Here is a 15609-nt window from a genome sequence, read left to right as displayed (position 1 = left end):
GGGCTCATTTGATGCCTCCAAGTCCAGATCCTCAATGGTCAGTCCAGTGCAACTCTGAATGTGAAAACACTCAGTACTGGCAGAAAATGTTTCAAACCAGTCAATTCTTTCAGGAAATTACACACCTTCAAGACCAGAAGGCATGTCAAGCCACTGACCGCTTTCTGTGGCACATGTCAGACTTATCTCTGGCAGCGAGAGATAAAGTCTGCAGGTTCATCCAGACAACCCACAGATGGCATTGACACAGCTTCATCATCTCAGGAACGCACACACACACACATGGGTTTGCATTGTTGTCTACAAAAGGCAATTTCAGCAGAGGTAGCCAGGGTGCTAAAGGGTGCACAACTCTTTGCTGGCAAATGTAATACGGGCAAGTTGATTCTGCTCATTCGTGTGAATCATTAATGAAATGAAGGTCTGTGGGGGGTAGGGGTGCACATCTTCACACTTTAGCTGCAGTTATAACCTTCCTCCCAAATCCTCTCTTTTTGCTGATTTCATCCAGACTGGTTGGTTTAGTTAAACATCTCTCAAGGCACAACATGAACTTTAGATATGTCTGCTATCACAGCTTGTTCCGTGACCCACGATTATTCAGATTTATGTAAAAGAGAACGTGAGATGTTTTATCCAAGGAGTATTTGCATTAAAAGCCTTATGGGCTAATCACCACTTCTTAAATAGTGGATATGAGCGATTAAGAGGGGAGATTCTTATACTATCGATACTATCTCTGCAACTTTATTTAGTATTTTCGTCCGAGGAGTTCTGACAAATGGTAATAGGTACTCCACGTGTAAGCAAAGGCCTTTAAAAACAAACAGTTTTGAGTAAATTAGATTATGAACCCAAGACACACAGGCAAGAGACTGCTAAGTCTTAATTCCTTTATACCTTAGTGCACCCGTTCAGATTTGAGCATGAAATTTTAATGGACTCACTTAAGCACTAAGGTGGGTATCTGGCTCGGTGCAGTGCTGTCTCTGAGCCCATCTTTCTAACAGGCCGCTGATAATTTATCCTCTGGAGTCACACGCTTCCTAAATTGTCCCAGAGAACTCCGTCTCACGTTGTGTTGTTTTGTCCCGGTACAAACTCCCACATGGCAATAAAACTGATTAATTATATCTATACAGTTATCTTTGTGTATCTATCTATCTATCTATATAGATATATATATACCTGCAGGCAACATCTGAATATTTTTGACCTTTACTTTTGGCTGTGTGTTGTGATCATTGAAGATTTAAAGGTCATATCAAATAAATGTAATGTTGACCATTTGTTTCTTTAGAGTAGGGCACTGACCCCTTATTTATGTAGTATTAGCAATTGCACCAAGTCCATTTCGTCACTGTTTTACACTTTAATTTGAACTTTTCTAACATCCATGGCTGACTTCCATTACACTTTTATTGACTTGGACCCCACAAGGGGGAATTGTATTTGGACTTCTCGGAGTATAAAACTTAAAATAATGACAAAATACACAGAAATGCTTCAGCTGGGGATGTTGGACACAAGAATTGTGTGCTTTCAAAGGTTATTTCTTGTGCCATTGAACAGTTTGGAAAAGGTAAGACAGATAGAGGGAGGCTGGCATATAACAAATCTCCCAGGGGAAAATTTTGAATTTAGAGCAGCATGAGTTCAGGGTTGCGTCTTAGCCAAGAGACTCAGCAGGACGCCACTTAATCCATCTCTGCTGACAAACACCTATCAATAATGAAAGTGCCGGAAAATGGAGTGGGTGATTCCTTTCGTCAACTGCCAGATGATCGAGACATTTGACTTAAGCAGGAAAATGGAGCGTGACACTCGTCTACATGCAATAAATGCATTTCCAGTTCTTCACATAAGCATTAGCTCAGGATCTGTCACTTTAAGTTTGTGGAGTCTGAATGCTTGTTTATTATCACTGTAATAACCCACTCCACCCAGCTTTCCTTTCGGCCTGATGTGTGGCGGGTCTCATCTGCAGGCATTGGAGAGGTGGTGTGGCTCGTTTCCAATCAGTGACATTGGTAACACCTGAGTGCTCAGCGTGCCAGTGCTCTATAAAAGCTCTCAGAGCTCAGCTGCTGGGTGGCTTTCCTTCCTCAGACAACCCATTGAATTTTGTTTTAGGGTTTTCATTTTGAAAAACACATCCACATAAAAAAAAAAACCCCAATGTTGAACCCTGTGAAGAACATGCAAAAGCAACAGATAACTAATTGTACAGAAATGTCATTCTAACAAAAAAACAACACGACACACAGTCTGACATCAGAAAAGGAAATGACGGTGCACAAATTTGACATTAAAAGGCAATTGCACAAAAATCCAGATTTTTCTTGTCCACATATAAATGCAGAGATGAAGTTTCTGAAAATGTTCACCTCTTAAAAAATCATTTTCAGTGGCCTAAAGCACCAGTTACAGTGTTGTGAATAAGGATTTATCCCTTTCCTGATTTCTTACTCCTTTTTTCTCATATTTGTCCCACTTAATTGCTATCTAAACCAGCCTGGCCCTGTATGAAACAGCAGTTGCCCCCTAAACCTAATAACTCGTTGTGTCACTCTTGGCAGCAAGAACTGCAATCAAGCGTCTGTGATAACAATGAGACTTTCACATCACTGTGGGGGAACTTTGGCCCAGTCTTCTTTCCAGAATTGTTTAAATTCAGCCACACCTGAGCGTTCGTCCAGAAAGAATGGGCTGTTTAAAGTAAAAAGTAAGTAAGTAAAAGTTTATTCATATCACTTTTCACAGACATATGTCACAAAGTGCTTCACAAGAAAGGTAATAAAACATAGTACAGACATAAATACATCATAAAAACCCTGGTCTAACTGAAAGCTTTTTGAAATGAAAATGGCCTTTTAAGGTCTCCACTGAGTCCAGACACCGTAGAAATAGAGGAAGTGCAGTCTTGGTGCAACAGCTTGGAAAGATCGGTCCCCTCGAGTTCTGAAACAAGTGTGGGGGACCACTAAAAGGTTGTGATTCGATGACCTCAAGTCGCAAGAAGAGGTATGAATATGAATCAAATCAGCAATATAGGGAGGGGCCTGTCCCTGTAGTGCTCTGAAGGTTAAAACTAAAATCTTCAAATGGAACCTAAATCTGATTGGTAGCCAATGTAGCAACTTTAAAACAGGAGTTATATGAGCTCCTTTTTCTGAGCAAGTCAGTAGTCTGACAGTTTTGAACAACCTGGAGACGAGCCAGCCCTTTCTTGTTTAGACAGGTAAATACACTGTTACAATAGTCCAGTCTTGTAGAGACAAAAGCATGGATTATCAAAAAAAAAGCAGGTTACAGATTTAAGTTCTGCTCCAAAGAAAAAGCTTCATCAAAAATGACACCTAGATTTCTGAGGTTATGCCTCTGTGAGGGACCTAAATCACCCAGTCGCTGTTTAATATTGCACTGTCTGGTGCAATATTAAGCTGAATGTCATCAGCAAAAATATCAGGAAACTGCTGTATTATCTGGCCTAAAGGAAGAATGTAAATTAAGAACAAAAGAGGTCCCAGCACAGAGCCCTGAGGAACTCCACACAGCAGCTCTGTAGATTCAGACGTCATCTGGTTTGCAGACACACTAAAACTCCTAAGATCAAGCCAGGCATCTTAATCACATTCAGTCCAGACTTTGACTAAACCACTTCAAAATGTTTTTTAGCCATTCAGAGGTGGGCTTGCTGGCATGCTGCATAACCCCAGTGTGCTTGAGTTTCATAGTACAAACTGATGGCCGGACATTCTCCCTTGGAATTTTCTGGTAGAGAGCAAAATTCATGATTTCATCAATTATGGTAAGCTGTCTAGATCCTGAAGCAGCCCCACACCATCACACTACCAACGCCATGTTTGACTGTTCGTATGACGGTCTCTTTATGAAAGTTGTGTTAGTTTTACACCACATGAAGTGAGACTCAAACCTGCCAGAAAGTTGAGCTTTTATCTCATCACTCCACAGAGTTTTCCCCCAAAGTTTTGGGGCTCATGAAGACATTTTTTTTTTCTTAGCAAATATAAGACGATCCCTTTGTGTTCTTTTTGATCAGTAGTGGTTTGCAAACTTTGCCCAGTCTTTTTCTAATTGTTGAATCAGGAAAACTGACCTTAACTGAAGTAAGTGAGACCTGCAGGTCTCTAATGAAGTAGCTGGTGGGCATTTGTTCAGTGAGAGAGGTTTTCAGGAGTGTTGCTGAACCTATTAAGTTCCATCTGCTACACAGTTGTGTGTTTTTATGCAGTTGCAGCATTTCATATGTTGCCTTTGTAATATTTTGAATTAAAAATGTAGAAATTACTATATTGTTTTTCCTTTACATTTCACACAGGCATATGTTTTTACAAGGTCTGTAGAATTTGTAGAGTAACGCAATATACTACATAGTTAAAACTGTAAAGACTGATTTAAACACAGCCTGGAGAAGGCTGGTCTTACCTATGAGAAATCAGTTCTCGAGGAGTGACTTACTTTGGTGTACAGTGTTATGTAATCCATACCATTATGGGTTTCTGGATCAAAAGTTACTCCTAAAAGCAAGAAGGAACTGTAGAAAAGGAGATAAATGGTATGAATAGGAAGCCAGGAGAAATGCAAGAAAGCATTGGACCTTAGGGTGAACTTGGAGGAACCATGCCCCTCTTATTGTCTGCAGAGGATTACCGTCTGATTACTTTCCAATTTGAACAGAAAAGGTTTTACAGTAGAGAAAAGATAGAAGCTGAACCAATTTACAGCAGATTCCTTAATGCCAAGCAGAGAATTCAGCCACACAAAGGCTTCCCTAAGATATGGAAGGATTAAAACAGCAGTTTCACCTAAATTCACTTACCTTTTAACATTGGATACCATAATCAGGGGAAAACTCAGTTCTGGGTATTGTTAAAAAACAGATAGAAAAGTTTAAGAAATCCCTTACGTGTCAAAACAGCAAGTTCACCTCACCTGCTGCCCCTGGAGGAAAACTTTAAAACTTTGCAGACAGTGACATCTGAGATGTTCCAAGTTCACCCTGACAAACACCCCTTAGAGGGAACAAGAACAACACTTTGGGAACATGTGCATCATTACTCTCCAGTCGCCAGGGACAAAGAAGGGTCAGGGTGAAAGAAAGTAGCCCACCAGCAGCGATCAGTGATTTGGGCCAGGCATCTGAGCACAACTGGTTTTGGTGAAGTATTATTTTCAACACCAGATAAAGCCTAAATTATAAACCTGTAATGTAAAATGCAAACTTAGGAAAATGAGCACAACACTGTGGGAACATGTGCATCATTAGTCTCCAGTCAAAAGGGACAAAGTAGGGTCAGAGTGGCAGAATCGAGCCTGCCGGGAGCGATCACTGAATAGGTTTTTGAACAAACTGGTTTTCATGGAGGATTATCTTCAACACCAGATATAAGACAAAAAAAAATATATCCGCAATATGAAAAACACAACCCTAGGAAAGTAACACTTTTAGATATAATATCAGAGGAAGAAAAGTCACTTTGAAGCCTTGAATTAGGCTTTCAAAACATCACAGAAGTTAAAGATGGAAGAGTGAGATCCAGCACGATGTGCTTGGATTGGAGAGCGCTTTAAAAATAACTGATTGATGGTTGGACATCTATTTCCTTCTGCACTGTGGAGCTTTGACCAGATGTTAGGACTGCATCACACTTGGATGGAATTTTCCCTTCAATCTAAAATTTTTATTACATATTAAAGTTTAAAGTACTGAAATGTAGAGGTGACATACAGATACCTTAGTCTTATTAAAGTCTGAGCTACAGCTTTAACAAGACTCAACTCAGAAACAGTAGTATGTGAAGCCCTGAAATTTCAGTAAAACAATAGTAATACTACTGCTACTCAGTACTGATAGTAGATATTGGTTTCTGCTTGTTTTCTTTACACAGTACAGTTCTTTACACACCACCAAAAGGTGGAGAGCACCAGGTATTTAAGCCCTAGTAGAGGTTGTCCATTAGGTGGTCGTTAACCTTGTATTAATCATGTATTAATCTGTTAATCAAGCGCACCATTACATGAGCCAAGGGGTGAGAAGGTGTGGGAAAAAAGGTGTTGGTCATTACCACCTGAGTTTTCAGGTGAAAGCACTTTGACACCTGTTATGCATGTTATCTGTTGAAGTCACCTGTGTGTGGGGGCTGAGGTGCCTGGGTAGGGACCTCAAGACTGTTGCTAGCTGGTGTTAGTGATGGTCGTTCACAGTGGAAATAGATGGCCTCTTTCAAAACCATCTGTCTTCTCTGTCCAAGATGTGAGCATTGGCATCCTTGAAAGAGTGACCTTTATCCTTTTGGTGCAGATGTGCGGCTGAGTCTTGTCCTGTCGAGGAGGCTCTTCCAAATTGTGCCATGCGTTTCTGAAATGGCTGTTTGGTTTCTCCTTGGGATGAACCAGTTTTTGTCTAAGGAGCTAAGGAAGTGCACTTCCACACACCCTAGTGCTCAATATCATCTTTGCTGGTCTTGTAATGTTGTAATGTTGCCTGCAACAAATTCAGCAAAGGTCCCAAATAGATACCGTTGCTTTAGTTACATGGTACCAGCAGCATTTAATGCATCCCCGCAAAGTTGTGGAGCTTTTGCATATTTACTAACTGAAGGAAAACACCCTGTTATCCAGGTCAGTGCTAAATTTGATTATGATTAATTGTTTTAGAATTATAGGTTTTTGCACAGAGAAGGGAAAAGCTTCTTAACTCTTAAATACAATACTGTGCTTATTTCATTATTTATTTATTCAATGAAGTAAAGTACGTTTTTCTAATTCACAACATGGCCACCGAAGGGCGATACCGATGGCTGCATCAAGCCTTCTGTTTCTATTATGTGTATGAGATAACGGATCTTCTATAAACACTTTCTAGATGAGTGTTTAGGTTTAGTTACTACTTTCAGGTAGTACTGAATAAAACACTGAGTCCATTCTGTCGCTTTTTTCACTTTACCAACTGATATTTTGCCCGTTATCGCGCACCTGCTAATCTCTTCACGTGGCCCACCCAACAGCAGGACTCTATAGAATTCATCCAGCCTTCATTTCTTCTTTCTATCTGCATCTGCGCTTTTCCTTCGTGACATTCAATCATGTCTCCTGAGGGAAAAAAAGAGGCCTATCCCGGGGTGCTCCGTGCTATTCTCGGGGTCTCTGTGGTACACTCTGTCTTAGAGACGTGTTTCTTTTTTACTATTCCCTCTGAGAAAGAAAGTTTTTCGTGTTGTTTGTTTTGCCTCGACTTATTTTTGGAGTCCTATCAGTTTAGGCTGAGCACCAATAAATAGATAATGGTGCTCCAGTGGGCTTAAGTGGTAGTTCTTACTGAGGGTAGAGCTGCACGGGTTTTCTTTAATATAACATTGTACAGAAATGTATTTTAACATGTGAGCTGCTTCATCTATGCACAGCCTTTTGACCTTTGCAGCACTGCCTCAAGAAATGTTTACCTGAAACTCAAGGCTGCACACTCAACTCCACAAGGCCTGCTGTATTTGCAGTAGCAGTGATAAGTTGGAAAGCAGATTTTTTTTTCTCCTCCCGAAATCCATAACAGCCATAAAACATCAGATTTTGCAGGATGCTGAGTGGGAAGCCAGCCATTGAAGTATGAAGCTGAAGTAGCTTCCCTAACAATTGCACCTCTCCCAGTCCTCTGATGATACCTTTTCATACTCTGATGAAAGTGCTAGGCTGTAATATATTGCAATGGGGCGCTTCATCATTGTTACTCTCCCAGATCCACATTAGCGCTCTAATCCGGAACATAAAAAAATACAAAACAAAAGTCTGCCACTGATTATAGGGCTGTAACCACACAGAATGAAACCCTCTCTCAGGTATTGTGTGCCCTTAGATAGTTGTGAGTCTATTTTTAACTTCTATTTCTCCTGGAAAAAAGAAAGATGGTTATTAGAAGAGGTATCATATTCTGTGTATAAAGCTGTCTATACCACTGAAATCCAGCATGAGTTAGGCCGCATTGGCTGGATCCCTGAGGCCAGCTCTGAGGAGCCGGTGATAAGATTGACTTTAAAAAAAAAAAAAAAAAAAGCCCTTCTCTGACCCATCACCCCTCCATCAGGAAGATGAGCCTTCTTTCCCTCAAGCGCTGCTTTGAGGATTCCACAGAAATTAATTTGTGCCAGTATCCATTAACAATTACCGTGCTCACACAGTCGGGGAGCCTTCACCTGGCTGCAAAGTTCAAGGACAATGTTGCTGTTTAGTGAACATAAATGTTGTTGATTGCAATATAGCCCATCATTAGAGGATCCGAGCACTAATTATGATAAATATGCATCCGTGATTTCTGCTGATTAAAATGCCTCCAGGACTCCAGCATCAGTGAACGGGTTAATGTACTGTGGTTTGACGCAGGAATGGTTAATAGGAGGACAGGCAGCAGGTGGGGAGTCATGCAGACTGTTGAGGAGCAGCAGCAGCAGAAGAAGCAGCAGAGGAGCCGCTGTGTGCTGACAGTTGGGGCTGAGCCGGGGAGAAACGAGCAGCGACGGGCGCTCCTAGTTCGTCCCTGCAGCGGGCACCACCGTGGTCATCTCAGGATACGCACGGCTGTTTTCCAGTTTTTCCTTTTTTGAAGAACCCCCGAGCTTTTCAGGCATGCTTTCTCCTTCTGTCTTCGTGGGTAAGCGGGACGCCGGTGAATAACACTTCCCTTCAGCGGCTGGATAAATGACTTGAGAAACTCTCGTCGAAGTGAGCGGACAGAGAAAGCGGTTGTACGGGAGATGCATGTTACCGGGAAACAGCAACCTGAGCTGATCGAGCGACCCGCCAGCCTCCCGGTTCCAACTTCGGCAAGTAAACCCTTTCAGTTATTCCCTGTGAATGACTGAAATCTAACAGCAGTTTGCAGTTTCCGTGTTAGGGCACTCCGAAAGAGCACTCGGGCAGTTCGTCCGCTGATGTGGAAGGCAGCTCCAAGCTTCCTTTAAAATTATACTATTTATGCTTCTTTGCTTTTAACTGCTTGACGCTGCACAGGCTCGCTTCAGGTGTCAATCGTTTCCAAAGCATTATGAACAGCTGTACAGTTCGGCATACATCTAGAAAACTATCGCTCTCTTACTTAAAAAACAAACAAACGTTCAACTTTTCTAGATGGCGTTTTGCTGGTCATATAACGATAAATGATCTATTAGGCATGAGCTGCTAATATCCAAGTGCTACAGGTTTAAGGACAATATCTATGGAAACATGGCTATTTTATGTATTATTTATTGTTGCATTAGCCGAATCCAGCAAAAGACTATACTAATGTCCTATTGCTGTTTATTACATTATTTGAACAGTGTAATTGAACAAACGAGCGCGTAATCATTACATTGGCTAATTCCTAAATTAAGTCTGGTACGTAGTTTCTTCTCTATGATGAAACGGCGCGTTTGGTTAAATGATTATCCGGTATGGTTTGATAGGTTGTAGCATTTATGTTGCAGGTGCACTAAGCAGCTTAGCTCTTATAGCTTGGTATTATTTTTCACATTTAATTTAACTCTTTACAGTAACAATAATAAAAAAAACGAACAAACCAGTGTTTATGATTTGAGATGACAACAAAATAAGTTTAAATAAGTGACTGCTAATTGTTTCCGTTATAGCGCTCTCGAACCCCAGTTGTAATATAGCTATTATTATTATTATTATTATCATCATCACCATCTTTTGTCGTGAGTTCACCGAGCTTCCTTCAGGGCTTCATATTTAGCAGGATATCATATTTAGGCTACTTTAGCAAGAAAACAGATGACCTGACCTTTTACCAGACTTTCATATTCTGTGAGTCAGCTCTGTAAAGAAAAGTCCATCATAGGCTGCAGGACATGTTACTTAACCAAGCACTGTCTTCAGAAATAGGGTTAAAATTATATATCACCACTTGCATCCACAGTTGATTTTTCATGTGTGTCAGTAAACATGTTTCCATGGATACCTTGCTGTAAAGTTTTAAGTTCTTGGTTCATTTAAAAGGACAGCTTCTGGCACATCTTTACCTACATTTGTCCTTTTGTCGCCTTCGCTGGGCGTCCAGCACCTTTAATTCAATTGAAGCCACTGCCTTGCTTTCACAAAGCCATTAAATACTGGATATCTGAGCCTCTGGGGACACACAAGTCTTGAGCTTAACTCTATTTAGAGTGCATTCAGTTTCCACACACTTCCACTCTCCATTTACCACTGAGTAATGGCTAAGATTATACAGTAAGCACAAGTAAACAGTTGCGAATTGCAAGAGAATCTCCCATTCCACAACGCATGTTTATGACAGTGTAGTGTACAGTTTTAGGCTGTAAGCATGGACTTAATTGTGCCTGGAATTAACAAAATTCAGTTTGGCATGTCCTTCAGCAGTTTCAAATATCAGGGTAATTTGGCTTGAATTAATGCCAAAATGTGTTAATTATAGATGCTTTATTATATGCAGTTAGGCTGCTTGGAAGATTCCAGAGATGGATTTGAGTTTGCATCCAAAGTACTTTACCATATTTCCCGTTTTTACTCCCCCCTCCCCAATTTATGTCATATATATTTGGATTATGTTGTTTTAAGGGGTTTTTACTCCATCTTCAGTCAAAGGGAATGTTAAACATGAAACCGCAATCATAAAATTTGAGTTTTTCAAACATGGAGATGCCCTGAATCTATCTGGGTGATTGGCAATCACTGATAAATTAGATGAAAGTGCTGGGAAGGCACACCTCTCCTATTTTTTCCCTTTGTTATTCCCATAGCACGCTGGGTGCATATCAACAAATATTTGATGCCCCCTAATGATGAAGCATCTGAGACGTGATTACTGTGAAGACTTGCGTAAACCAGGGTGTAGCAAAAGTAAGGAATAATTCAGGTTTGTATTGAATTGTCTGAAGGTGTTTGAAGAGTCAGTAGATACAGTAAACTGAGTCCTCCTGTCCAAATACAAGCAGCTCTCTGCCTACAGTGTGTGTGTGCATTAGTTTTGCCATGTTTGAATTGTATGTCACGGTATATTAGTGCTGTGATTGGCAGGCAGGGTGTTTTCCTGCCTCTGCATACTGGGAGAGACTCCATCCCCAACTTAGTTCAAGCAGTATATTTGTGCGGTGAACACTTGAAAAATGTAACTCTTCATACATAATTCTCTGCCTTTGCCTGGATTCTGGACTGTGTTTCAGCAGCTTATTGATGAACCCATCACTAAGATGTGCCAAAATTCATAATTACTGGATAGTTTCTGCACCGTTTTGACTTCATAACAAATGAACTGTGGTCAGAAAGTTTAGCGAAAATCTGGAAAAGTTCAAACCATACCTGATTTAATTTTGCTAGAGCCACAGAGTCTTAATCTTGTGATATTACAGCAAAATTCAGTCCGTAAACTGATCCTAGGGGAATAAATTCATGATGCAGAATGCTTAAGTAAACAAAGGTCATGCTCGTGCTGTGCCAGTTTTCGGTTTTCCAAGCTTCGGGTTTTTCTAGTGAATCGTAATGTTTGGTTTATGGGTTGTAGCCATATGTTCATGTATCAACTAGGGCTGCCACAAACGATTATTTTGATAGTCGACTAGTCACCGATTATTTTTGCAATTAGTCGACTAATCAGATCATGCATCCATTGGACGTAAAACTACAGCTTATTGCACCAGCATGCGTCTGCTCTTATATAACTATCATTAGCTTACAGCTTTAAGTGTTTAAGGTATGTGCTAACTAAAAATAAAGGCAAGATGATAGTTTATTAAATTTTAATGAAATTTGCAGATTGTTTCGGTGAAGTTTAATAAACTCCTTGCTATCTAAAATATAACAGGACACCGGAGTAAATCCTCGAGCATCTCACACTTCTGATAATCAGTTGTTTGCTTGACGTTTATTCAGCTGTGTAAAAACTAACTTTAATCTCAGCCAAACCGATTTACTCAGGAACAAATAAAATACAAAAAAAAGCCAAACAATAACATTTTTAAGTTATCTAAGTGACTTATATATGTTTAACCTGAGTAGCGAAAGGGCGGTGGGTTTGAAAACGATTTGCCCGGAGTCCGGGGTTCTCACCGTCTCTAGTGAGCTTTGCCCCCGGCTAGGTATCGAGCTGGTGGTTAACAGACGTCGGAGCGCTTTTCAAAATATGTGGTGTCTTGATAAACTGAGCAGATATTTGAGGTTTACACAGCTACATTCTCGCCTGAAAATATGTTAAACGCTTATTTTGTGACCCAGAAAGAATAATAAGAGTAATATTAAAACTAACTACCTACCGCCATTGTTGGAAAGTGAGCAGGGCTGCGCTATGAATTCTGGGACAGAGCTGCTACTTCTTCTTCGGGGTTTAACGGCAGCTGGCATCCTTGTACATGCAGTGCTGCCATCTTCTGTTTCAGTCCGTTATTACACTCTTAAATCCTACTACTTATTCCTGCGTCTTTTGTGATCTTACAAAGCTTCAAACGACGCGTCGACTATTAAATCAGTCCTCGACGATTTTGATAGTCGACGTAATCGTGACTAGTCGACTAATCGTGGCAGCCCTAGTATCAATTACCTTCCACTTATTCAAAGTTGAGTCACAGTGGAAATGAGCTAAGCACAGTAATCCAAAAAAAAATCATTCTTCCTAGCACTTTCCAATTCTTCCTGGTAGACCTCAAGGCATTCCCCAGCCAGCTGAAATCTAACCTCCTCAGTGTGTTCTGGGTCTACCCGGGAGCCCCTCACTGATGGGCATGCTTGTAAAACCTTTTGAAGGGATGCACCTGCCCAGAAGGCATCTTAACCAGATGTCTGAAGCACTTCTCCATGTTGAAAAAAGGCAGTTGGAGCGGCTCGCTTCTGATATCAGCGTTTCTCACCCTACCGCTAAGCCCAACCCCAGCATTCTTACAGAAGAGTCTCATCATGGCTCCTTGAGCTTGTGACCTCATTTACATTCATTCTGTTATTACGACTATAAGTGAGTAGTGGAACGTAGACTGGTAAAAATGAAAGCTTCACTTTTCAACTCCGCTCTCGACCTGCGTCTCCACCTCAAGAGCCTTGTATAATGTCTGCATTGTTGCTGATGCAGCACCAACCTGCCGTCCACCTGACGTTTCACCTTACCATTGCTTTATTTTTTAATCCATAGAGAACCATGACGTCAGTGTATGATGTTGGTGTAGCTATGTTTTGGATGTTGTTTCTGGAACAGAAAAATGAAGCCAAAGCACATCTGCCTTTGACCTGCAAGTCACAGAACTATGACATCACAGCAACATGATTGGTCAGTTGCAGTGGTGGATCTGGAGTAACATTAACTGTGATCATGGAGGAAAACCATCAACGTGATATCTGATGCACTGAAATGTCTCGAAGTTTTTCTTTTTCACAAGTGCAGTATTGCAGTGACTGAATGAAGGGCATTCAAAACAATCCTCTGGATGTTTGCTGCCTTTTGTTCTGTTCTTGGTCGATAAAATGAACCCACACTGCTTCAATAGGACAACTGTGTGGTTTTTTTATGGTTTTACTGGATTGGCAATGTTTCTGAGATCATTTTTCAACAGCGTTCCCGGGGGTATTCCATGGTGGATCCAAATCTGATGTTGCTTTCATAATTAATTATGACAAAATCCCTGAGATCACTGGCTGAAATGACAGAGATAGTTTTACAGATGGCCGTAGACACTCACTGTTATACCTCTCTCCTGACCTCCCCCTGTCCATCCACCAATAATCTCAACCAAAAAATTAAAAAGAAAAAGTTTGAGAACATTTCAGCAGATGGATCAACTAATGGACCAGATGCATCTCAAAGGCCCTGCGCCAGCTCTTTGCTGTTGTTTTTTTTCCTGTTTCTTAAGGAAATGGCTTTAAGATACTGTTTGTCTGACGTACTGTTGTTAGGCCTGCCACATCATTTTTTAACAACACATGGTACACCATGCTGACAGATGCCAAATGTTTGGCTCTTTAGGAATCACCATGATGGTGCTAACGTACTACTTTTATGTGTTTCTAATTATTATGACTGGCATTTTTTGGGGAAATTCAACTAAAGAAATAAAAACAAATGTTTGGGTTTTTTTGCCTAATTTTTTTTTATTAGGTACTAAACTTGGCTTTGTTAGGTTGCCTCTTATAAGTAGAAACAGTATTGGTTCATCCTTTCAGTAAGGTGCTTTTTGTGGCTGAATGATTCATAAGTCAGTGTTAAGTGGTTTAAAAAAATAAAATTTCTCTGAAAATGTTCATGTACAGGGACGACATTGAAAATGAATGAAAAAGCAGCCAATGTGTAGAAAAATCCCCTGAAATATATTCAGAAAACCTGGAGACGGCTTTAACAACTTAGTGGAAAGTCTGGATTCTTGGAAGAAAAATATAAAGGAATTAAAAGAACTTTTGCACAGTACTAAACACCTTGCATCTTCTTGCACTACTGTATTTTTAGTTATTTTGGTCCAACAAAAACAAGTACAGTCACATTTTCAGAGTTCATTTAGTATCACATCTCTTGAGATGCTTTAGTTTGAACTGGAAAGTTATAGCTTTAAGTACACTGGTTGCATCAGCTCTAAATGTAATTAAAACAGACTTTAATGAGCCATGTGTTTTGTGTGTTAGTTTCTCATGCGCAGACTTCCCCACAACAGATTCCCCCGTTGACACAATGCAAATACATTTACAACACAGTATTGATGTTAAAATATTGACAGTGATGGAATAATTACGCACACACAGCCTTACAGGATTGTACTCACCATTGAGGATATTGACTTGCTGGTCAACATTAACATTTACAGAAGGGGAATGCTGCAAGGACAACCGAAAGCGGAGATCAGTGCAAATGGGATTAAAAAGAGGGTGACACAGTGTTATTATCAGACAATCAAACCCAGGCTTGTCCCATTTTAAAAGCTTAAAAAAAAAAAAAAAAGTGGCATTCATGTCACATAAAATTTCCAACCCCCTGTGGTCACCCGCTCGAGGGTTTCTCTTGGCAGGAACTGCAGAAGCTTAATTATACCCCAGTGGAGTGTGAAAGTCTGCTTTTGTATTCACGAAGTCAATCATATTTTAACCAAATCACTCCTGTTGGAGCATGAAACATGCGTTCTCTTTAACTTTTCATTTTCCCAGAGCTACTCAGGTAATTGGAAAAGACAAAATAATCAGACTTGATATTTAAAAAAAAATGAAATTCTATTTCTCTCTTTTCTTTTTTAAAGGTTATATTTAGTCTCTTTCATTGCCAGGACAATATTCAATTTTCCTCCTATCACTGCAGTCAGGCTCTTCAAAATGAATACAATAATTTAATGACCCTAGAGAGAGAATGCAAACATGTGGCACGTGTTGCTAGGACTGCTTCAGTCATTTCCACCTTATATTCTGTTTAGTAGGACTATACAAAATTGTTACACTGCGTGTAGATCCTTTCCTCTCAGATGGGTCCATGGTTTAATGTTAATCTCCTTATGGCATATGAGCTAATGGCAGGAACATGAGGATCCCATGAGGACTGTGAGATGGGCCAAAGGGCACACTCCAGCGTTATATCATAAATTAGTCCTTTTTTAAGCGTATAATTAATCCCTGTAGGAAGTG

General features: G+C 40.3%; 1 protein-coding gene across 1 annotated transcript in view; it reads left to right on the top strand.

Annotated features, from left to right (window-relative positions):
• The first annotated feature begins 8224 nt into the window (after nucleotides 1–8224).
• Nucleotides 8225–15609, top strand: part of sntg2 (syntrophin, gamma 2) — a 109538-nt gene continuing 102153 nt past the window's right edge. Inside the window, exon 1 of the mRNA XM_084915709.1 lies at nucleotides 8225–8837. Coding sequence (XP_084771835.1) covers nucleotides 8769–8837 — 69 coding nt within the window. The 5' untranslated portion in view covers nucleotides 8225–8768. The remainder of the gene's footprint in view (nucleotides 8838–15609) is intronic.

This window comes from Perissodus microlepis, chromosome 19 (assembly GCF_051167445.1).
Source record: "Perissodus microlepis isolate ML-2025 ecotype Zambia chromosome 19, ASM5116744v1, whole genome shotgun sequence".
NCBI lineage: Eukaryota > Metazoa > Chordata > Actinopteri > Cichliformes > Cichlidae > Perissodus > Perissodus microlepis.
The sequence above is the reverse complement of the archived record's forward strand: the minus strand, read 5'-3'. Positions and strand labels throughout refer to the sequence as shown.